The 25,296-nt window shown below is 44.6% G+C and overlaps 2 protein-coding genes across 2 annotated transcripts in view; both read right to left on the reverse strand.

The window, feature by feature from the left end:
* Window positions 1-15,086, reverse strand: part of LOC101538233 (uncharacterized) — a 35,782-nt gene extending 20,696 nt beyond the window's left edge. The window contains exons 1-5 of the mRNA XM_055129199.1: window positions 14,897-15,086; window positions 12,454-12,866; window positions 12,053-12,209; window positions 10,609-10,697; window positions 4,588-5,057 (exon numbers count right to left, since the gene is read on the reverse strand). Coding sequence (XP_054985174.1) covers window positions 4,588-5,057; window positions 10,609-10,697; window positions 12,053-12,209; window positions 12,454-12,852 — 1,115 coding nt within the window. The 5' untranslated portion in view covers window positions 12,853-12,866; window positions 14,897-15,086. The remainder of the gene's footprint in view (window positions 1-4,587; window positions 5,058-10,608; window positions 10,698-12,052; window positions 12,210-12,453; window positions 12,867-14,896) is intronic.
* A 3,277-nt stretch (window positions 15,087-18,363) lies between these two features.
* Window positions 18,364-22,014, reverse strand: ZSCAN26 (zinc finger and SCAN domain containing 26). The gene is given in 5 exon segments (XM_055129206.1): window positions 18,364-18,613; window positions 18,807-19,130; window positions 19,132-19,176; window positions 19,178-19,415; window positions 22,008-22,014. Coding segments are annotated over 5 exon segments (864 nt in total).
* Between the last annotated feature and the right edge of the window lie 3,282 nt (window positions 22,015-25,296).

Consider the following 25,296-nt stretch of genomic DNA (forward strand, 5'->3'; position numbering starts at 1 on the left):
GACAGACATAGGAGGATTCACTCATTTGTGGAATATATAATAACATGAGCCTGACATCCAAGGACAGTAGGAAGCCTGTCTTATGAGCTGGGGGGGAGAAGGCAGCCAGAATAGAGAGGGACCACTAAGACAATGACAATTGGAGGAATCGTTTGGGATAGGTGATATGTGCTGAAAGTAGATAAAAGACCAAACATAGTGATCTCTTAGTATTTGTATTGCAAACCACAATGCCCAAAAGTAGAGAGTGAGTATGGGGGAAATTGTCTGCCATGGAGGCAGGGGGAGGATTGGAAAGGGGGGTATACTGGGGACATTAATGGTGGGGAATGTGCACTGGTGGAGAGGTAGGTGTTTGATCATTATATGATTGTTTTTTTTTTTTTTTTTTTTTTTTTGCTTTTGGGTCACACCCGGCGATGCACAGGGGTCACTCCTGGCTCTGCACTCAGGAATTACCCCTGGCTGAGCTCAGGAGACCATATGGGATGCTGGGAATCGAACCCGGGTCCGCCGCGTGCAAGGCAAACGCCCTACCCGCTGTGCTATCACTCCAGCCCCAGATCATTATATGATTGTAACTCAAACACATGAAAACTTGTAATTATATCTCATGGTGATTCAATTAAAAAACAAAGAGAAGAAAAAAAAAAAGAAAAAGGACAGGGAATAAGAAAGTCTATATGTACAAACTTATAGACTTATGGGCTGGAGCGATAGCACAGCAGGTAGGGTGTTTGCCTTGCACACAGCCGACCCGGGTTCAATTCCTCTGTCCCTCTCGGAAAGCCCGGCAAGCTACTGAGAGTATCCTGCCCGCACGGCAGAGCCTAGCAAGCTACCCGTGGCATATTCGATATGCCCAAACAGTAACAACAAGTCTCACAATGGAGACATTACTGGTGCCCACTCGAGCAAATCGATGAACAACGGGATGACAGTGCTACAGTGCTATATGTACAGAGAGTATACACATGGCCCAGTAACACTTACAATTTTCAGGATTTTGTATTTCTTTAGCATTTTTTCAAGAAGTCTGATGAAATTTTTGTACCGTGTACTGTAACCTTTAATTTTGCTCAAGAATTCATGGAATCATTTTCCAGTCTTTATCATTTTTATTGTCACCATCACTGTCACTGTCAATTGTAATTATAACAAACATGGAAACAATATTTTCTTAAATTTTGGAACATTGTGGTTTGAATTATTATATTTTACAATATTATTTTTTTCTCATTATGAAATGTTATTTGAGGATTTGCTACTTTAAACTTCTTATTAGTTGCTTTCCTTTTGATTCTTGTTCAGGCTACTTTTTAAAAAAAATTGGGGGGGCCATACCCGGCATTGCTCAGGACTTACTCTGACTCTGCACTCAGGAATTATTCTTGGCAGTGCTGGCGGACCGTATGGGATGTGGGAGATGAACCCCAGGTTGGCTGTATGCAGCGCAAGTGTCCTATCCGCTGTACTATCTCTGCAGCTCTTGTTCAGGAAACTCTGGAGGTTGAAAATTCCCATTTGTTCTACATGTCATGCAGCTCTGAGAGTTCTTTCTTAATTACAATGGCACCTCTCCTGTAGTCTCTCACTAAATCCTTTCAACTGTCTTCTTTTGCCTCTATTGACTTCATAACTTAATTATAGGTCCACAAAGACATAAGGGAATACGGGGAAGAGTGAGCAGGCAGAGCAGACTAGATCAGGATGGATTCTCAGTGGCAACTGAACACACTGAAGGTTTTCTAATCACTTTATTTGCCTGAGGCCTGTTAGGATCACAGGAGTGAGTAGTACTCTTCCTGTAATATCCCAGGGGAATAGTTTGGGGACAACCAGTTCTCTGTGTCCAATCCAATTTTCCTATCAGTAGGCTTGTTCCACTTAGGATCAAAATCACTTACCTACTGGGTACTTCTGAGGCCTCAGAGACCTGATGCATTTCTTCAGATTCTTGCTTTGCATTAAACAATTCATCTTTAGTGTTAGCTTTCTCAGCTAAAATAAAATAATAATTTAAATGACATTTGTTACCTGAATTTAGAAACAAGATACTCCACAGTAGAAAATGGAATGTTCAAATTTCAAACAAAATCAAAGGTGTCCCCAAAATGTTGCTCACTAATCACACAAAATGGACAGTATGGGAAGAAAATAAGGAAGATCAAATAGCAAGATTATGAAAGGATGTTTCAAAATGGCAAACTACCATTGTCTTACAATTTTAGGATTTTAGCTTTACTCATGTAGCGATAGAACAGCAGGTAGGGTGTTTGCCTTGCATGCAGTCGACACAGGTTCGATTCCTCTGTCCATCTTGGAGAGCCCGGCAAGCTACCGAGAATATCTTCCCTGCACGGCAGAGCCTGGCAAGCTACCCGTGGCGTTTCCGATATGCCAAAAATAGTAACAACAAGTTTCACAATGGAGACGTTACTGGTGCCCGCTCGAGCAAATTGATGAGCAACGGGATGACAGTGACAGAGACATGTACATGTATATGTGTCACCAACTCATGAATAAAAAGGAAAAGAATCTCATCTGAGATATAACAAAACATAGTAAGGGAAAGACAAATGGTCAAAGCCATTGGAAGTTGAAATTTTGTCTCCAGAGCTGAGATTATAATCTAAGAGACTGGGGAGGGCTGGCTGGTAAGGGCCCTTAGGCTAATGGTAGAGGGAAGCGTTGGACTGACAGAGGCATGGAAAGTATAACTGTATTGTATGTCACGGTATATCTATAAAAGTGTTTTTAAAAACATAAAACTAAATGACAAAGAGCACCATGAATAGATGAGTGCAAAATCACAACTGAAGGGTTCGGGGAATATGAAGGAGTAGCGAGATAACTGGAATTAGCAAGTGATAAGCAGCAGAAGATAATGACCCAAACCCACCACCCCAAAAGAAGTCTGGAGGCCGAAGCCAGAAGAGGAAAGAGGGGGTTGAGGGCCTATGAGAAATGTGATCCAAGGACCAACCTTGGGTTAAAGATGGGAAAATGTGAGCCAAGACATGACCAGCTGAGTCTCCTTACATACAGGCGGCGGTATGGAGCCTTCTCAGCTGAGCTCAAAGAAGTTCCTCTGGGCCAGACTTATTTGTGGCCACTCCTCTGGGACAAGAGCCTGGGATGCTTCATTTTCAGTCTTCAGTGGTGTCTAAAAAGGGTAACATACAGCCTCTTAGATTTCACCCTGTGATGAATAGGGCTACAGTTGTGAAGTGGGTTGAAACCCATACTGTAAAACAGTAGTTACAGCCCCTTGGCAGGACCACAAACTTTTTAAGGCCTGGGAAGAGGGGAGTGGACAGTCCGTGCATCTCACCCAGCTCCGGGGGGCTGTCACTAGTCCACAAGATTCCTTGATCTGCAGAGGCAGTTCTCCAACCTCAGGCTCTACTGTCACTGGGCTTTCTCTCTGTGTGCCTGTCTTCACGCAGTATTCCAATAAGGACACTAACCGCTGAATTTAGGCCCCACCAGAAACCATATTCTCATTTTATTTTTATTTTTGGAAGCCTCCCAAGCGGTACTCAGGAAACCTGGGGGCCCCATTTGTGATTCTTGGCTATTGGCCAAGGGTTCAATGCAAGGGCCCCGGAATGTGCTGCTGCTTGGATTCCACAGTGCTGAAGGACTCCACATGACCAGAAACCAAAACCAGGTTGGACATATGCTAGGTAAAACCCTAACTGCCTAACTGCTGTATTAGCTCCTGGCTTCCAATATAATTTTGCACTCCAAATTTACCTTCTTGCAAATCAAATTTAACGTACTGACAATCAAAACTTTCCCATAAAATTTTTCTCATTTTTAAGCTTTGTAATACAAATAAATCTGATGTAATTATTAAAATAAAATATTTTATTGCATATATATAACAAACAAAATACTTATTTAACATAAGAAATATTTACTTATAGTCTCAACTATAAAGGTTCACTTGCCACTGCTCACAGTAATTTTATTTACATACATTCATAATTACGACAACCTGTAGATATATTAGTTGCCACAGAATGATTAATAACATCTACTATGTTTGTGGTTTGAAGGTCAACCAAAATATTCCTCATGCAAAGCTTAATTTTTGAATAAACTTCTTCAGTGGGGGTCAACTCTGGAGAGTATGGAGGTAGAAGTAATAAAGCATGTCTTGTCTAACCAACAAGATCACAAACTTCCTGGGTTTTATGGAAGTTTACATTGTCCACAACCAATCATACATACTCCAGACTACCAACATTCAATTTCCAAGGCAATTTCCAAAGAAATTCACAAAAATATATTTTAAAGTAACAGCAGAATGTGCAATTTCTTCACACCACATCATTCCTTAAATGTTTATTACCAAAACTAGAGACACGGATTGCCCTCTAATTGTTGGCATAGTCACGAGTTGGTGTATTAGCTTTGGATCATGCCTTAATTAAATGGCAATTAAACCACAATAAATAAATATTAGTTTTGCCTTGCTTTAGGGCATTTAAAGAAAAATTCATCTCTTACATTCTAGGAGTATATCTCAATTGTTCATTCTGGGTTTTGATGATGAACCTGTTAAGATATACAACTTACTGTAACCGTTTCAGTCCATTTCTAATAGAACTTGTGCTTAATTCGGTATGTTCAGATTCAATAATCTTGTCACGAATTCCCTTTAAAGTTATGCGTGGATTTTCTTCAATTATTTGGCCAATTCTGTTTAATATTGAAGCATTTAATTTGATATTCCTCTTGCCACCTCGTTTTTTTTCTATTAAAACACCACCATTCTTGTTATATCGCTTAATGATGGATTTTGCAGTATTTTTATTAATGCCAGAGATTTTAGCTGATTCGTTCACTGTTCTACCATCTTCATAACATTTGATTAAAATGCTTTTTTTATCATGACTGATACGATCATATTTAGGTGGATTATTACATCGAATAACTGAATTTCTTGATGATGTCGATGATGTGGCTCGCATTCGCCCACACAAATGTGTTGGACATGGACTCCCAGAGCTTGATTCAGTGTGTGATGCTGTCTCCATTTTCAGGATCTGAAAAAAAATCCTGGATTTATATAAAAATCTCTCAATGGAATCAAAATATGTAAAATGCTGACTAACATCACAAAGTTAAAGATCAGGTTAAAATGAAAATATGCTGATATGATACAGTATTTTTCTCTTTGTACTCAGAATGTAAAATTAAGTAAAACTGAAGTAATTTTATTTCTCCCTAAACAGATATACTCTAGACTGATTAGTTATGTACACATCCTTACGAATTTTTTTTTTCTTTTTGGGTCACACCTTGTAGGATGACATTACTTTGCCCTTTCCCTCCTTGCCACAAGTAGCTTGTCCCGTTTTACCCAGAGTTTAGGCTTACCCCAGTCTCAACCATCAAGGTGTTCCCGAATCTCTCCCATCCCTTTGTTTAGCTATAATCACTTCTCCATGTTCTCTTCCCCAAAACAGTTAATCCGCGGCTTTCCCTTAATCTGACTGCTAATTTGCAAGGTCAGACCTTCCTAGGATACTGAATTTATATTATATAAGTTAATATTGCCTTTCTCCTCTTCTTGTGCCTTTTGAATAATTTACTTTAAAGCTATGTCTGTTTTGTATAGACACAAGAAGACAATATTATGTTTTTATAACTTGGGAATTAATTGGCCTCGAATATTATTCCCTCCCGGGCCTCTGCTTTCTCCACTTAAGCCTCAGTTGCCCTCAGTTCCTAGCACCCCAAAGTAGGGTCCCCGACGTGGGACGGGAAGGATCCAGGGTGAGTTATGTGCTACCCTGGCATCAAGATGGGCCTGGCCAAAGTGTCTAATTCTTAACTATAAGTTAAGAGCTTGATCATAGACAAATGCTGTCATGATCCAATAGTAATTATGAGACTGGGACCCTGCCAGGATAGGAAAGACTGATCTGGCCTGAGCACTGTAGTCTGAGATTGAGATGGCCCCAGGAGAGCAATTCTATAAGCTTTAATGCATCTCTTATTGTGTCCATACAAAATAATTAATATTATGAATTCTTATATGTTTGCTGGCTGAGGAGAAGAGAAACACATTCATGGGACTCTGCCCTTGGGTGGATCCTCCTGCTGAAAGAGAATTAAGTCCTAGGAGAAGCATCCCCTAAGGGAAAGGAACCTTACCCTATTGATGGGGACCACACCTATGTGTATGCCCCAACCCCCTCATGCTGTGGAGATTTAACTAGGCTGTAAGAGTGGGTTGGTGGGCCAGATCCACGGGGCAGATCCATGGGGAGAGATCCAGGAGAGCGGGAGAGAAGCGGAGGGAGAGAATGAAATAAACGGATCGAGAAACCAGTTTGGCCTTCTTCCTTCTTCCTTCCATTGCCTGCCCTCGACTGACAGCACACACAGCGGTTCTAGGGCACCGGACGCGGGCAGTGAGACAGAGCCGCCTAGAGAGCCCGAGAGTGCACTCGCCCCTCGGCGAGCTTTAGTTTTTTACAACACCTAGCAATGCTGAGGGGTTACTCCTGGCTCTGCACTCAGGAATTACTCCTGGCGGTGTTGGGGGACAATAGGGGATGCTGAGGATCTAACCTGGGTTGGCCGCATGCAAGGCAAATGCCCTACCTGCTGTACTATCACTTTGGCCCCCCATATGAACATTTAACTCATCTGGAATTTGTACAATTTATAGGAAAGAAAATTTTTGTAATTATTTCAAGGTTTAAAGTCATGATAGTCTTCCTGTTGGATAACATTGATCAGTCTTTTCTCCTCCACCAACCAGAAGTTGAGGTTTACTGAGTAACACCCATCACAATGCTCCCAAAGCACTCCCATCTCAATATTCATCTTTAATTTCTCCTTTGTGCTCTGCTTTCCCTTTCTGTTAATTACTCATTTCCCCTAATCAGAACCTGTAATGTACAAAGTCAGATTGAATTTTGTATTTGGAAGTGAAATGCTGCTTTTCTCTTTACTTTATGTCCTTTGCAGTTTACTTTAGAGCAATGTCCTTTTTGTATAGACACAGGAAGACAGTTAATGCTATGCTTTTGTAACTTGGAAGTTAATTTTTTCCAAATTATATTTACTCCTGGGCATTTGTCCTAATTATTAGACTTAAGCCTCAGTTGCCCTTGTTCCTAGCACCCCAAATGCAGAGTCCTAACAAAGGGACTTGGATGGACTCAGGGCAAGTTGTGAGCTACACTGGCATCGAAAAGGGAACAGGCCAAGTGTCATAAAACTTGGTCATGAACAAATTCTGTCGTGACCCAAAGAGAAGTGACTGCTGGGGTTAGAAAGGACTAATCTGGTCTGAGGACTAGGATTTACAGCGAGATGTCCCCAGGAGAGCCAGCCTATAAGCCAGCCTATGTATCTCTTACTGTGTTCATACAAAATGACTTGAAACATTGTTAAGAAGTAAGTTTAAGATGATTGTTCAAATGGATATGAACTAAGGAAAGGAGAAATATGCCCTAAGATGAAATTCCGTCCTTGAGTGGATCTCATAGCAGGATGAGATCTTAGTCTTAGAAGAAGCTTCCCAGGAAGGAAGGGCTTTACATATGTTGACTGTGCTCTCACCTATGTGTAATTGCTACCCACAACCCTGTTCTCTATAACTAGGCTGTGAGACTGGCTGAGGGGGAGAAAGGAATAGGAGACTGAAGGAGATTAGCATGAGGGACAGGCAGAGTCTGGAATGAGAGGCACAGTGAGTTTGGAACAGGGATGGAGATGGGAATAAAAGGAGACTGATCACTAAACATCTTGGCATCCCTGTTCCCTCCTTCATGAGTCCGGAAGCTGCAGGCTGGGGTTTGGAAGCAGCTCATGGTCACAGAATGCACGAGGCGAGAGCACCCATACACTTTTGTGAATACACATATTTTCCAATTAACAATAATATGTTTATAATATAGATTAATGTATATACTTGCCAAATGATTGGCTGTGAAGTGCTAGTCAGAACAGATGTTTGACTGCATGAGTTAACTAATAATGTCAATAATAATGTCAAATTAAAAAATTACCTTATACTTACTTCACCAAAAAAATGACATTATTACTCATTTCAAGTATTGAACCCAATGTGGATGATTTACAAAAGAATGATTTTACTTTGCAAAAAGAGTGAACCTGGAGTTAAAACTTGCACATCCTCATTTTAACATAATTACATCACAGAGAGGCTATTTCCAAATCATCACATTCATACTTCTACATATCTTTTTTTGTGTAATACAGTTCAACCCACATCATCTTAGCCTAATTTCAATTAAGGCTATTTCTCTATTACTATCTGGTCTTTTATTATTTAATACTAGTCTTTATTTTACTGTCCACCTAAGCACTGTCCTTTCTTTTCTTTAAACTTGTTCCTCCACAAATCAAGATATTGAATATACATGGGTGCGAGTATTTAGCTATACTGTTACCTTTCCTGGTATAATCATGTCCATAAATTTTCATTAGAAAAATATACTTTTGGGGCTGGAGCAGGCAGGGCTGTTGCCTTGCACACGGCCAAACCGGGTTTGATTCCCAGCATCCCCTATGGTCCCCTTAGCACCACCAGGAGTAATTCCTGAGTGCAGAGCCAGGAGTAACCCCTGTGTACTGCCAGGTATGACTCAAAAGCAATATATATGTATATATACTTTTATTTATAGAGGTAACACCCAGAGCCACTCCTGATGCTTGGCCTGGTGGAGTCATGAAGGATTGACGCTAGGAACCTGTGGTGCCCAGGAGTCATCAGATCACTCTAAGGGCGCTGGGGGGTCATTCATACTAGGCACCAAACTAAAGGCCACACACATGCTGGTTACATGCTCTTTACACTTGACCTATCTCCCCAGGCCACGTACTACATTTTTTGAATTGTTTTTTCTTTGTTTCTCCATTAGAGTACACAATAGAAAATTATGCTGATTAAAAAGTATGTATAGGCAAGTTTTATTTTTAATACCTTGTTGAGAGCAGAAGGAATTGGATCCATAAGGTTAAGGACCATTTAGAGGGGCCCAGTAGATTGGCTTAGTGGCTAGCTGATGGTCTAGAGTTCAAGCCCAGGGCTGCCACGTGCACCCGGCACAATCATAGCAGCTCCTCCCTGTGAGCCTCGAATCACTGCTGTGTGGATTTCCAGCACAAGTGATTTGCAGCTATACTGCAGCCAGGTGTGTGTAAGGACCACAAGGGGGTATGATCCTAGTGAGGACCCAAATTAAAAGATAGCCAGGAAGTACGACCACTGCTGGGCGTAAGAGACAATCAGAATGTCCATGAGTACAATTAAGGACTGTGACCTGCGGTAAGCAGCACAGCAAGTGTGCAAGCACAGTGAGCTGATAAGCAACACCAGCGAGTACATCCAGATGCAAGAGCACCAAGTTGGCATGTGTGAGACCCCAGTTATGGCAGCAACATCAGCAGCGCGAGGAAGGGAGGTGAGATGGAGAGAATGGTAGGGAGGGGAAAGGAACCAATAAGAAGCAACAGGACAGGACTGAGAAGTCCATGAAAACTACACTGAGACAGCTGATGTGACTGCAGAGGGCTGAAATGGGAGTCACACCCAGCCAAAGGCACTCGAAGAGCCAGGAGCCACTCTCATCAGCTTGACCCACTGATACAAGCCTGAAGGGTCAGCACTTGGACCCAAAAGGATAGTGCTTGGGGGCCATCTGGGCCACACCTGGGGGCAATTCAGGGAGGCCATGTAGCTCTCAGGACTGAATTTAAAGCTCTGTACATCCTAGGCATAGATTTTACCACTTGAATTATCTCCCTGGTTCAAGACTTTCATATATATTGTTTTTCTTTGGGGCCACAGTATTGCTCAGGTACTTCCAGCTGGGTGCTTGAGAGTTCACCTGGCAGTGTTTGACAACTCATGCAGTGCGCAAGATAGAACCCAGGACTCTCACATGCAAAGCTTGCATTTCGGCCTTTTGAGCCATCACCTAGCCCCAAAGTGATTAAAAAAATAAACACCAAAAACTAAAAAACAAAGCACTAGGCAAAATCCTAAATCGCGGTAAGAATAAGGGTCAGGGAGATCAGAGGGGTGGGGGTGGCATCAGGGCCCATTTTGTGAGAAAGAGATAAATTTTTGTCTTATATATGCTGAATTTTTATCAATATTAGCAACCAATATTAATTGGCTATGTGCCAAAAAAGAAACTATGAAAGAACAGATGGTAGTCCTGGTTCTCAGGCTGGGGAGGAAAAAAATAGAGGATTCCCCTACCCCCAAAGATAAAAGATCAGTCACCAAGCATCAAATAATCAAACTGGTGGAGGCAATTTATGGACCCAAAGGCAGAAACCCAACCTCTCACTCCCACACAAGATCTAGATGTGCTCCTAAGAGAGACCAGGAATGAAGCAGTAGCCTGCCATTAACATGAGCTCCTTGGATGGGGCACATGTGATCACGATATTCTGAACCAGGCGGAGGCAGGGGAACATTCCTGCTACTGAAACACTCCCAAGTTTCTTGCTCTGCTGCTTCTTATTGTGCCACCAAAACACTCCCAAGGATGAGGAGTCCAGGAGTAGGTGGTGAGGGAGGAGGAGCCTGGGGAAGCTGCTCACCTGGCACCTGGCCGAGTTCAACTCCGCCCCTACAGCCCAGTCTGTAAGGTTTTCTTCCTGAAGAGGGGCTGGTCCCAGGCTGGCAGGCCCTGAGGAGAGAGAGTCCTGATTAAGATACCACAGCCTTTAGGAGTGCCCTCTGGGGGAACCCAGGCCCGGACTCTTACACTCATTAAACATCTAAAAGCTATGACAGATTTCACTCTCTGAGACAAAACATCACACTCTAAGTGCTGGACAATTCTCAACGTTTGGGTCCCCCACCCACAAAACTGAGAAGTGTTTATGAATTAACGAAACATGCTTATAGTGTGATCTGATCAAACTAACATAAAGAAAACATTTTGAATCATTGATGAAAATAAAGAGAAGGAAAGAAGCAGCTGGTGATAAATCACAGGTCAAAGAAGAGAACTGGAGGACTGAGACAAAGCAAAGAAGACACAGGAGGTGAAAAAAGAAAATAAAGATACAAAAAAATGAGAGTTGGGCCAGAGATATACTACAGCAGGCAGGATGCTTGTTTTGCATATGGCCAACTTGAGTTCGTCCCCAACAGCACATCTAGTCTCTGAAGCACCACCAAGAGCGACCCTGAACACAGAGGAATAAGTCCTGAACACTACAGGGTATGGCAGTTAAAAAAAATAGGTAATAGGGAGCCTTTGTGGGGATACAGGAAATCTCTGTGTCTTTCTTTAAAATTTTCTGTAAAACTATTAAAAAAAAACATACTCAGTAGGGACATACTTAATAGGGCTAAAGAGATAGTGCAGTGAGTAGGACACTTGCCTTGCATGCGGCTGACCCAGGTTGGATCCCTGGCATCCTATAGGGTTGCCCGAGCACCACCTGGGATAATTCCTCAGAGCAGACCCGGGAGTAATCCCTGAGCACTGTGGACAGATGGCCCAAAAACTTAAAAAACAAAGCAAAACAAACACAAACAAACCAAAACAACCACACATAGACAAGATATTGGTTGGAGAATGGGCCATTGTTGGAAGCTGGTGGTCCTATGGGAACTAACAATGATCACCCATCCCCCCCAAAGCTACTGTGTAGAAAAAGATAGATTTGAGTACAGCTACTAAGGAAATATCTGAAACATGCACAAGTGTAAAATTAGAAAAGTAGAACAGAGATACAGGGGAAGGAGAGAAGTGAGTGAGACCGCAGGTGACTATAGCTCAAAGCTTCTCTTCCTGGATAAGCCATTTAAAGTTGAGTTTTGTTCCTTTCCAACTCTTAACTGCTCGATAAAAGAATCTCAGAATTATGAGACTGACGGTTTCCAGTCTCTTAAGAATACTAAGATACGGGGTTAGAGAAACAAAACAAACTTGAGGCCCTTATTAACATGAACATGCTTTTACTGAAAGATCGGGCACTTGTCTGGGATCTGCACCTACTGTCCTCACTAAACTCATCCTCTGGCACTCACCACTCACTACGTGGGGCTTTTCCTCAGGAAGCTCTGGGGGTTCACACTTCAGGGTGGTCACCCTAGGCAGGAGTTGGAGGTTCTGATTTGCCAAAGAGGCTCCTTGATATTTGTTCACCACTAGGTGCATCACCTGTTCCTGGTTACAGTTAGAGACCTGAAGACAAAAGATCCATTTTGAAAAGGCGTCCTAATAGGGATTGGAGCAAACAGCCAAGACACATGCTCCAGGGACTGCCAGACTAGCAGCAGTAACACGAGGAGCAAGACTCCTACTCACTGTGCAAACACAGACAGCATGCCTACGAGGCAGGCTCTGGGTCGTGTGCCGGGAAGAGATGGCAAAAAGGGAGAAGAGACAAACACAGAACTGCCGCTTCGAGAATCAAACAGACACACACCTGCTGTTTTGTGTCTCCCGTGTCTGGCACCTCGAGATTCTCCAGCACAGTCACCACCTCGTCCCCACTCTGCATCGGGTAAGCGGGCACCCGGGCCTGCAGCTCCCCGGGCAGGATGGTGAGGAACTGCTCCAGCACCAGCAGCTCCAGGATCTGCTCCTTGGTGTGGGTGTCTGGCCGCAGCCAGCGATGGCAAAGCTGTCGAAGTTGGGCCAGAGCCTCACGGGGCCCGGCTACCTCCTGATAGCAGAACTGTCGGAAACACAGGCGGCAAAGCTCCGGAGTATGGGTGCCGGTCTCCTGGGCGCTGCGTGTCTGCTCCCATGTGGCCTCCTCCTCCTTCACTTTCCCAAAGCCAACTTCCTTTTCAGGCTGGGGGCGCGGCTGAGCTTCATCCATGTTGTGCTTAAAGCCTAGGGAGAAGTTCACATGTGCTTTGGGGACTGGAATGTTTTTGGAAATGTTTTTACAAATGTACATGGAGGCTGAAGAATCGATCAGTAAAGGAGGTAAAGGGATATATATGATAACCATGATACTTTGGGCTGGATCGATAGCACAGCGGTTGGGCATTCGCTTTTCACGAGGCTGACCCGAGTTCGATTCCTCCGCCCCTCTCGGAGAGCCCGGCAAGCTACCGAGAGTATGGAGCCCACGTGGCAGAGCCTGGCAAGCTACCCGTGCGTATTGGATATGCCAAAAACAGTAACAATAAATCTCTCAATGAGAGATGTTACTGGTGCCCGCTCGAACAAATCGATGAGCAATGAGATGACAGTGACAGTGATGATACTTTCAGAACCTGTATTGCAAAGCATAATGCCCAAAAGGAAAGAAAGTGAGGATGAGAGCATGAGAGGAAGGGAGGCAGAGCAGGAAGGAGAGGGGGGGGAGAGAGAGAGAGAGAAAGAGAGAGAGAGAGAGAGAGAGAGAGAGAGAGAGAGAGAGAGAGAGAGAGAGAGAGAGAGAGAGAGAGAGAAGTAGTATCTGTCATAGAGGCAGTCTGGGAGAGGTTATATTGTGGTGGGAGTAAAACTCAGGACACTGGTGGTGGGAAATGTACACTGGTGAAGGGATGGGTATTGGGACACTGTATAACTGAAACCCAATCATGAACAACTTTGCAAAATAAAAAAAAAGAACTGCTCAGTAATCTGAAAATAATGAGAGCCTCAGAAGTCTATGTAACATACTGACATGTTTTGTCCAGACCTCCACAATAGTCAAAAACTGAGACAACTGCTCATACCACCAGAACAATCAATCAGAAGAATGTAGTGAACCCAAAGTGGGTGCAGCACAGGAGGAAGGGATGTAAAGAATATGAAGGAAGGATTAGCAGTTATACTAAGCTGGGGAGGAGGGATAATGGTACGAGAGTGAAGCCAGACCGCCGCCTTCATAGACAGGTAAGACACTCTCAAAAGGAATTTCTGTGTTTCTCTCATTGAAGATTTCCCCTTCAACATAGGTGAGGTAGACCGTTTCCAGTCTCCTATTCCCAACTCCCTTTTCTGATGAGATTTTGCCCTTCTCCTCACCAACAGATGGGGTCTATCAGGCCTTCCCTGGAATCTGCGCTGGCCTATAGTTTGCTTTAATCAACAGAGAAAGGAGAAATGATAGCAAGCATGCCTATGGACCTTGGCGGCTGCCAGGAAACTGCCATGCTGTGAGGAAGCTCAAACTCCTCACCCAGCAAGGGACGAGGGTGAGCACCAGAGGCCCCAGCTAAGGACGAACTCGGGTCCACCTGCTGGATGCAGGGATATGGGTCACTGCGGCGAATAGCAGCACCGAACGGCTGGGTCAACCCTCAGAATCGTCAGCAAATAAAAAGTCCCGTTGGTTTTAAGGCTGTTTCGAGTTTGCGTGTCTTTTTTCATGAATGGAACAACAGATAAAGGGGGCGGCAGACGCGGTTCACATCCTCCGGGTTCCCTCGCGCCGGCATCCCCGTTCCCGGGCTCTCTGGCTCGGGTGGGCCTTTCGCGTCCCCTGCACGTCATTCCCCACCCCCCTTGCCCCCACTGGAACCCGCGCCCGGCCAAGCGGCACCAAACCCGGACCGCGCCGCTCCCAGGCGCGGTTTCAACGGCTCCGGGTCGCACCAAGATCCGATTTCCCGGGCTCTCCTCGTCCCCGATCAGTCACTCGAGTCACCGTGCGCGCGGGCGCGTCCTTCTTTCCGGCCTGAACGCACGAACCTCGGGACACACAGGAGACACCAAGCGGCCGGTCTCGTCTTCTCGTTGGGGGGGTTGGGGGTCCTTGTTGGCGAGCTGGGCGCCAAACGCCTCCCACAAACTGTTTCCCCCCATCGGGGTCAATCCCCAAGGCCCAGGGCCCGGCCCCCTCGGACGTCAACACCTGGGAGAAAACGGTCCACGCGGGAGGCCGCGGGAGGTGGGCGCCCCGCTTCCCCGTCACCCGCGCCCCGTACCTGAAGCCAACAAGCCCGGCCCGCGTCCCACAAAGCCGGGGCCGAGCCCGCACAGAGACGCCTCGGACGGCGCCGCCCGGCCCCAACAGGTGAGCGCCGCTGCCCCGTCCGAGGCCCGCGAGTCTCGCGAGCTCTGCGCGCCGCGGGGCTGGCCTCGAGGCCTCTCTTCCAGCCGCCAGGGCAGCCGAGTGCGGCCCCTCGGCGCCTCTCTAGGAACGCGGCCCCCAGTCTCTGTGGTGCGCTGGCCAGATTCCCCCACCTCACCCCAATCCCCGCCCAACTGTCATCGCCCGCCTCAACCATTCCTGTCGCCGACCCCTACGCCCACGACGCGTCTATCTCTTTCGGTGCCTACAGGTGGTGGATGAATAATTACAGTGGATGAATATTCCCAGATAAGTGTAGATTAAAATCAACACATTAATTGCATTTAATGAGATGATATATGCACTCAAGTTGCGTAGAGACTATAAAATGAAGTGCTACCTATGTTACAACCTGCCACATAGTAGCACTCGATAAACATTTGTTTCATTGAATGACTATGTATCCACTCTTAGTGACTGACAGGATGACAAATCCAAGCTCTCAGCTTTTTCAGTGAGGAAAGCTTGAAGATCTGTTCATATCTCGTTTTTTTTTTTTTTTTCCCACCCCGGGTCCGCTTGGCAGTATTCAGAGCTTGCTTCTGGCTCAGTGTTCAGAAGTCACTTCTGGTAGTGCTCAGGGGAACTTATGCGGTACTGGGCGTAGAACCCAGGTTGACCTGTGCAAATTTGTACTATCTCTCCAACCCCTAGCTGATTCTTCAACAGCTAACAGGACTCCACTGTACAGACGAAATGTACAGTGGAATGTACTACTTATCGATGTCTATTAGGTTGTTTATCTTTTTTTGGATATTGTGCCATGCCTGAAGGTGCTCAGAGCTTGCTCCTGGCTCTGAGCTCAGGACTCACTCCCAGCAGTGCTTGCGTTTCCATATGCAGTACCAGGGACCAAAATTTAGTGCCTAGGATCAAAACAGGGTTGGTCACAAGCAAGGTAAGTACCTGCTGTAGTTTTTCTCCGGTCCCAGAAGTCTCTTAAGAGTCATTACTTTTTAAGAATAAAGGTAACATTCTATGTTCCTTCTTCATATAATAGACCCATGTATATACAATCTATAAACATGGAGCTGGATGTTTAAGTGCTGACCTTACTGCTTCGGGTTCAGCCTTCAAACCTGGGGGAAATCCTTGTGATACACTTAATTGTACTCAAAAACAGAATAAAAGATGGGGCTGGAGCAATAGCACAGCAGGTAGGGCATTTGCCTTGCACGCGGCCAACCCAGGTTCGATTCCCAGCATCTCATATGGTCCCCTGAGGAATCGCCAGGGGTGATTCCTGAGTACAAAGCCAGGAGTAACCCTGTGCATCGCCGGGTGTGACCCAAAAAGCAAAGAAAAAGAAAAAGCTTTCTGGCTTCCTCAGTGATAGAATATGGCTGACTTCTTATGAGCTTCTTTTTTTTTTTTTTTTGCTTTTTGGGTCACACCCAGCGATGCTTAGGGGTTACTCCTGGCTTTGTACTCAGGAATTACTCCTGGCAGTGCTCAGGGGACCATATGGGATGCCGGGGATCGAACCCGGGTCGGCTGTGTGCAAGGCAAACGCCCCACCCGCTGTGCTATCGCTCTGGTCCCCTCTTATGAGCTTCTTTAGGAACTTAAAAAGTTACAGCTCTTTCTCATATTTAGTTTTCCTCTAGAAAGAGTTATTAATTTGCATCTGGTTGGCTTGTACTGAGTCAGAGTAGGAAGGAATAAGTGGGTTAAAGACTGCTAAGTGCCTATCTGAGCCTTCATTCTCTTTATTCTTGTGACAGAAAGATTTTCAGCTGCAATCCAAAGGTATACTTTCTCGTCTCCCTTGTTAAGGTTTGGGTCTAAAATGTATGTATAGAAGAAACTTACAGGAAGGCTGCTCAAAAGGAACTGACTAAACATTTGCTCTTCTGCCTACTCTTTTGCATGTGATGGCTGGAGCTTTAGCAGCCATGGAGAACCACATGGCCTCAAGAACTGGTGGTATGGAGTAGGGTGGTGGGAAGCTGAAAGGAACAAGCCAAGGTCACTTGTGATGTCGTGGAACCACCTTACTAGACTACTACTCATTTCTGGCCTTTCCGGTTTCCTATAACTTTGTTTTAAAATGATATGCAGTTGAGCCAAATCCTTTGGAAAACCATGAGTCTTTTTTGGGTAGAGGGGTCACATCTAGCAATGCTCATGGGTTACTCCTAGCTCTGTACCCCAAAACAAGGGTCTTTACCAGCCTTTATACTCCCATGGTGGACTGAGAAGCCTGGTTTAGGTAGAAGCAATTTCCACCAGTAAGAAAACGGCACTGTTTGGGGATGGACACTCTAGCCCAGTGCTCTTCATCATTGGCATATTTGGCATATTCATGATATAAAGATACACATTCACAATCTCTGCAAAGCTAGCTTTAATGGCTTTCAAACAATTCCCAAACAAGAAACAACTTAAAATTAACTTTCAGGACTGAAGCGCAAGTTTGAATTTCTTTCCTTGGGTGTTCACTGAAGAGGGTCAGACAGCAGCCATGGCACTGTCCCAGGAGTTATCAGGAGTGTTGCTCTGTGGGTAAGCTTGACAACAACATTCAAATGACATAAGTCTCTTTCATAGTCCAAATAAAACTTTAATTTACATCTTGAGTCAAAGAGGTCGATTGTTGAGAATGGGGTGGGAAATGTCAAAATAGATTTTTTTTTTCCAAAATGCTTCTGTTCACTGAAGGTGGGAGTGGGTGGGGATTACACGAGTTGGGGCGTGGCTAGGTTAACACAGCGGGGAGTAATGCTCAGCACTGACCTGCACATCTAGACCCTTTAAGTGTATTTCCATACCTCATTAGTTGGATTGTATAGGAAAGACTGTTGCGGGGTCCAAAGCAATAGTATTGTGGCAGAGCAGTGCCTTGCACTCAGCCAAACTGAGTTCTATTTCCAGCACCCTATAAGCACCCCAAGCCTGCCAGGAGTAAACCCTGAGTGCAGAGCCAGGAGTAAGCCCTGTGCATGGGTGTGGCCCCAAAACAAAACACAACAGCAACAAAAATGTCTGTTGTATAGCATAGAAAAAATATCAACCTATTCATACTTGACTTTGGCTTGTAAATCTGTGCAAAACCCTCACTCCCCAAGATGCTAATATTTAGAGAGGCAAAACCCGCATTCATCATATTACAGGTTCTAGAATTCCACAAAGAATGCGGTTTCCCTTTGATCCCACAGTATGTTCTAGAACCAGATTGTTATGATCAGAAGTTGGCTTCAAGAAAAATAAGGAAGAGAGGGTGGAGGGGGCAGATGGCTTCCAGCATGACCCCCATGAGCTCTCTCAGGCCAGAGTTCTAAAGTGCTGCTCGTCTGTTAGTGTCCTGTCTTGGACCCCCCCTCAAGCCAGTTTGTCTTTGTGGTGATAGCCTTGATATTGAAAAAGACCCGACTCCTGCCTGACGGTCTTCCCACATTCAATACACTCATAGGGTTTTTCCTTGTTGTGAATCTTTCCATGCTGAGCGAGGTATGAAATCCACCAGAAGGCCTTCTGGCGTATGCCACACTTGAACAGGTTTTCTCCAGTGTGAACCTGGTGATGTTAAATGAGATTGGAGGTCAGGCTGAAGGCTTTCCCACACTCGTTATTCAGATGGCTGTTTTTTCTTTTGACTTTTTTTGGGTCACACCCCGTGATGTACATTGATTACTCCTGGCTCATGCACTCAGGAATTATTCTGGGCAGTGGTGCTCGGGGACCGTATGGGATGCTGGGAATCAAACCCAGGTCGGGAGCGTGCAAGGCAAATGCCCTACCTACTGTGCTATTGCTCCAGCCCCCACAGGTGGCTTTTGGAGTGACTGTGGATGCTCTGATGGTACGTGAGAAAAAGGGCATGACTGAAAATTTTCCCATGCTGCTTGCACTCACAGGCTCCCCCTGACTGAATTCTCTGGTGGTGATTAAGGTGAGACCTGCGTTGAAAGTTCTTTCCATGGTGGATACACAGAAAAGGTTTCCCTCCAGTATGGATTCTCAGGTGTTCCAGAAGGCCAGTATTCCGGCTAAAGACTTTCCCACACTCCTTGCACTGATACAGCTTCTGACAACGTCTCTGAAAAGCCTTCCCACACTCTTGATACTGAAGACCTTTCTCTCTAGTGGACTTCCAGATGTCCGGTCAGAGGGCTCTGATGGACTTGAGGCTCAGAGCTTTCCCTCCGTGTGTACACCTTCCTGTTTAGTCAGGTCTCGGTGCTGAATGAAATTTCCTCCACCTTGTGAGCACTGAAATTCAGTCTTCTCCTGGGGCTTGGTTGGCTGCCTTTCCAAGCTGGAGCCCTCACAAGGAGCCTCCCTGGGTTCCGGGACACTCCCTGATACTTCCACTCCTCCGAAAGAATCCATGTCCATAGCAAGTTTCCCATTTTCAGTCCTTGTCCCTTCACCTGAAACATTGAATTAACACTATAAACCAATAATTTTTGATATCTGAGGAAAATGATGGGCAATTAAGAGGGAAATTTTACATCAAGTCATGTGTGCAAAGTGGAAATACTATGGATGCTTGTTTTTCACAGAATATATATGGTCTGACACAAAAGACTGCCAATAGTGGTGGCCTTTGGTGAGTGATGGGGGAAAATAGTGGGAGGAGATGAATTTGAAGTTTGTGAGATCATACATACATACATACATATAGTCAGCAAGCAGGCAAACTGTCTTTTCACAGGGCATGGCTGGATACTCTTTAAAAATGCTGAGCCACAGAAAAATGAAAGGCTGGGTTATTTGAGAACTCTGGACAAATGAGAAAGGGACAGAGGAACAACATTTTAACTAGAAATTGAGAAATGTGGGAAGGTTTTATCATTAACTAGTTGTGGAGACTTAGAAAGGAACTCTCCAGGCTCTGAGCTCCATGTCCTCAAATAAATTAATTTTGTCTGGTGGGCCACACTCAGTGATAACCTAGGCTTACTCTTGGCTCTGAGCTCAAGGATCTCTCCTGGCAGTGCGCAGGGAGCCATACAGGGTGCCAGGGATCAAACCCAGGTTGGCCACATACAAGGCACATGCCTCCCCCCCTCCTGGCCACTGTACTACCACAAGGCCCTTCAAATAAATGTAAAGCATTGAATATCAGACCCTTCCTGGTCTCCTTCCCACAGAGCTATTTATTTTGACATGACACTAATTCTCTTGTGAGCACAGGCACAGCCCAGCTGGACTTGGATTGTTCTAATGCCCCGTACAGACAATGCAATGGACAATGCAGAATAAAACTTAAAGTCCAGACACACAGGACGAAGGGAAGGCCAGGTGCATGGCTGGAGATGAATGCCATTTTAAGAGCACAAACGGTGGAATGGTTAGAGAAGAAAGAAGGCCGAGAACCTAGGAAACATATTTGTTATGATGGGGGGCACACTCCTGGCTCTGTGTTCAGTGGTGACCCCTGGGCATACTCAAAGGACCATACGCAGTGGTAGGGATTGAACCAGGCCTGATCGCATGTAAGACACATGCCATTTAACACCTGTACTCTCTTTTTCTGGTGTCTGTAAGCAACATTAATAACAAATAAGTAAGGGTTACTAGGTGTGGGCGAGATAAAAGTTACAAAGAAGAGACTCTGGCGCGATAGTACAGTGGGTGAGGCAATTGCCTGGCACCTGGCCAACCCGGATTCAATCCCCTGCATTCCAGATGGTCCCCAAAGCACTTTGGGATGCTGCCACCGCCAGTATTGCTCACGGAGCCACCCCAGTGCCTCTCCAGGTCCTGGGGTCTCTTCATGGCGCAAATGCCGGAACTGTTTGCACCGTAGCTCCTGGCCGGGGTCCGCACTGATTCCAGGCAGCCTAAAGCCCAGCCTCCCAGTAGGGCAGGGTCCCTCCACGACCTGAAGCCTCTCCCTCTTCAGATTCAGAGGAGCTGGCCAGTGAGGGCTCGCCCACGCAGTCACCTTGCCAGCCACAAGACAACTTTTTCTGGGGACGCTCCTGAAAATGCAATAGCAAGACTCACAAGCACAGTGAAATAGTTGTGTAAGGGGCACCATAGTGAAAGAGCAATATCCCTTTGTAGGTTTTGTTCGTTTCCAATACTAAATCTCTGTCCCAAACCACTCTCCTTTAAAAAAAATACACATGCAAAAGAAGAAAGCAGGGGCCAGAGAGAGAGAGAGAGAGAGAGAGAGAGAGAGAGAGAGAGAGAGAGGGAGAGGGAGAGAGAGGGGGAAAGGGAAAGGGAGAGAGAGAGGGAAAGGGAAAGGGAGAGAGAGAGGGAGGGAGAGAGAGAGAGAGAGAGAGAGAGAGAGAGAGAGAATAATGGGTAGGCGCTTCCCTTGCACATGACTGGCAACCGGGTTCGATTTCCCGCAGCCACGTGATCCCTGAACCAGCCAGAAGTGATCCCTGGGCCCCGCTTCCGGTGGGTGCCTCCCCAAAATGAAATCATTTGCCTCACGTCCCAAAAAGAAAAACAAAATCATTTAGCCCAAACCCTTCTGAGTAGTGCACTGTTTAATACACTTCTCTACACTGTCTTGTCCTTGGCTGTTCCAGCACCCTCATTCCCCTGAGACCCAAGGGTTGGCCTCAACACCTCCTGGGCCTCTCCTTTCGAGGCGTGTCTGTGCCTCCAGGCAACCAGCTCAGCTCACTCTCGCCACTCACCTGGCCAAGGACCTGCAACTAGGAGTCCCAAGCGCTCCAATACTTGGGAGCCCTGTGCATAGCTGCCAGGCCCCTCTCAGGTCACCAGTGTTGCCACTCTAGGAATGCGGGAGGACCAGCTCGATGGTTTCCTCGGTGGTCCCTTGGACTAAACCCACTTCTGAGTGGGAGGGGCATCTCGGGGACAGCTAAAGACTTTTTCTTTTTTTGAGTCACACTCAGCAATGCTCAGGGGTTCCTCCTGGCACTCTGCTCTCAGTTCCTCCTCTGCACTCAGGAGTTACTAATGGCAGTGCTCAGGGGACCATATGGGGTAGTGGGGATTGAACCCAGGTCAGCCAAGTACAAGGCAAATGATACCCGCCATACTACCACTCTGGCCTGTTTTTTTTTTTTTTTTTGCTTTTTGGGTCACACCCTGCGATGCACAGAGTTTACTCCTGGCTCATGCACTCAGAAATTACTCCTGGCGGTGCTTGGGAGACCATATGGGATGCTGGGAATCAAACCAGGTCGGCCGTGTGCAAGGCAAATGCCCTATCTGCTGTGCTATTACTCCAGCCCCAGCTTTTTCTTTTCATTTTTTTCCTTTTTTTTTTTTTTTGTTAAATCACCATGTGAAAAGTTACAAAGCTTTCAGGCTTAAGTCTCAGTTATATAATGATCAAACACCCATCCCTTCACCAATGCACATGATGCTCCACCACCAAGAACCCCAGTATACTTCCCATCCCACGTCCACTCCCCCCACCCTCCACCCTCTGCCTGTGTGGCTATAATTTTCACTTTACTTTCTCTTTACTTTGATTACATCAATATTTCAATGGAAAACTCACTACTATTATTTGGAATTTCCCCCCAACAATCAGACCTGCCAAAAAGGCATCATTTGATAATTTGTTTTACATTGCTGAGAATGAAGAGCATGTGCTGTTGTGGCCATGTGGTTTTGGATTTCTGGTATTTTAGTAATTAAGTCCAGAGAAATTTCTGCCAGAAATCTCATTATTGTAAGCTCGTACCTCTGTTTAGTGGCCTTAAAAGATGGCAGTCGCCACGCTGCCGCCGGGGAAAGCAAAGGCCGAGAGAGAAGAACCTTTCCCCTCCCGAGGCAGCATGGGGCCGTAGCTTAGTTCACAGTCGAGGCATTTCTGCAAGAAGATGCTGGGTGCCGAAAGTAGTTAGTGGGCCTCCAGAATCATGGGCATTCAGGAACCCAGATTTTTCATTTTTAAGCTTTACGATATCCAAATAAAAATGGCCCCACTCAATTTATGATTGTTGCTTACTGCCAGCAGCTCAATCACATAAAACACACACAGACTTCTCAATCTCTCTCTCTCTCTCTCTCTCTCTCTCTCTCTCTCTCTCACACACACACACACACACACACACACACACACATACACATTCTCCCTAATGTAGAGTCAATCAGCTCAATGAGGGGTGGCCATGTGGATTGAAGATTAAATTGAGCAATGAACTGCTCAATTTACATGAATTGAGTAACATTGAATTATTAAATGAATAACATTGGGTAAAAAGATCACTTTGCAGAGGTTATTTTCAGTCAACCAAATAGAGAAAAGTCCTTTCCTTTTAGTGAGGACCAGCTGCCTTGCCTATATCCTAGGGCACCATGTTGCAAATCAAGGAGCCAAACTGACCATTTAGCTATAAAGGGCAAGACCAATGTCCGTCTAACCAAAAATTTTGTGAATTTTTATGTAACTTGCCTCAAATTTAGAATGACTTCTGACTCAGAGATAATCTCAAATTAAAAAACACACATTTTCTTGAAAGTCAGTTGATTCTTATAAGCATTAATAAATGGTCTGACTTTAATGTAATTTTCCCCTCTGTTAAAAGGAGACTATTGTCCCAACTGCATTTTAAGTTGGAGCCTGTCCTAGGGCAATGGGGACGCACCTATCCATAACTCTTCCTCTGGGCTGTCAGAAGAGGTTAAAGTTACATTTTAACTCTGTAAAACAAAGGTTTTTTCCCCTCTGTGCAGTATTATCTTATTATAGTTAATAGACATGCATTTAAATAGTTTAATGTAATAGAAAATTAAGTCTAGGAGTGTGAGAGAGAATCATCAAGCCAGACTTGCAATATAGCTTTAGGAAGCAAACAAGCACTGGTTATCACTTTTGTAAAATCATTTCTACTGAAGAAAACAGTAGTATTCCTACTTTTGGTCATCCCATTGAAAACTATTTTTACAGATTTTGAATAAAATAAACCTTTATCGATCTGAATCAGTTTAAGTTTTGAGTCATTAAATAGCACACCAACCATTCTTTTGCAAGAAAATGTACTTTATTGTGTTTCAAGCACTGAGATTATCATTGTAGAAAAGGAAAAACCAAGGAAAACAAGTTTCATTATCACAGGAGAATTTTCTCGTGGGGTATCAGAGCTTTAAAATACCTTCCAAAAGTAAAAATAAAATATATTTTGTCTTGAAACTTTTCCTTAGGCTAACAAATCCAATCAAAGTAATTATTTTATTAATTAGAAGTTAGTCATCTGTCTTTAAAGGAAAACTGCATAAATGATTTTATCTATTTCTAAAGAAGGATTCCCCCACCCCCACCATAACATACCTCAGCATGTCTGAGGTCCTGAATTTAATCATGGCTGAATTTTCATGATTCAGTCACCCCCATGACTGATTTCTTAAATGTGGCTCAGACAAAAATTGGCATTGTATTGATTACCCATTGAAAAATGAGATGAAGCTTAGCAAATAAATGTTTTTCTAAAATTGAAGATGTACATTTTAAATTTAAGTGTTATTTCACTTTAGACTAGTTTATTTTTTAATGTAAAATACTACACAATGGTAGCAGGAATTGCCTAACTTATACCTTAGTTTATTTTCAACACCTGCCACAATGACTAGTACACAAAAGTGCCTAATACTTCCTCTTTGACTTAATCTATTTCTAAAGTGAACTTTTAGATAACACAATTTCTTTTTCATTCAACAATATTTCTTGATGAATATGTTTCAGATAAAATACACACCTACAAAGATTTTCACTACAGTATCGAGTAACAGCAAAATATAGGAAACATCTTAAACATACAATAAAATACAGTCCTTCCATACAATAGAATGAAAGAGGAACTCAGAATAGGGTAGTGCAGGTTAGGCACTTGTCTTGCATGTGGCTGACCCAGGTTCAATTCCTGGCACTCCCAATTGTCCCCTGAGCCTGCCAGGAGTGATTCCTCAGCCCAGAGCCAGGAGTAAGTCCTGAGCACAGCTGGGAAATCTAAAATAAAAAATCGAAACAAAAGTCATTTAAAAAGACCAAGGTAGGTAGGGGGGCTGAGCTGGTGCCTTGTACATGACCAACCCAGGTTCTATCCCAGCATCCCCTGCCAGGAGTGATCCCTGAGCATAAAGAGCTGGACAAGTCCTGAGCACCACTGGGTGTGGCCCAAAAACCAAAACAGAGAAAAGCAAGGAGGTAGCATAGAAACATCTCCAAGTTAGTAAATAAATAAATAAATAAAAGTGTAGAGTCATGTGATAATGCGGTGAGGTTTGCTCTTTTTAATGCAATTCTACATATGTAATAACAACATATTTTACCAGTGTTCTTTGATCCTCTTTGGAGGAAATGTCGAGGTT

This window comes from Sorex araneus, chromosome 2 (assembly GCF_027595985.1).
Source record: "Sorex araneus isolate mSorAra2 chromosome 2, mSorAra2.pri, whole genome shotgun sequence".
Taxonomy (NCBI): Eukaryota; Metazoa; Chordata; class Mammalia; order Eulipotyphla; family Soricidae; genus Sorex; species Sorex araneus.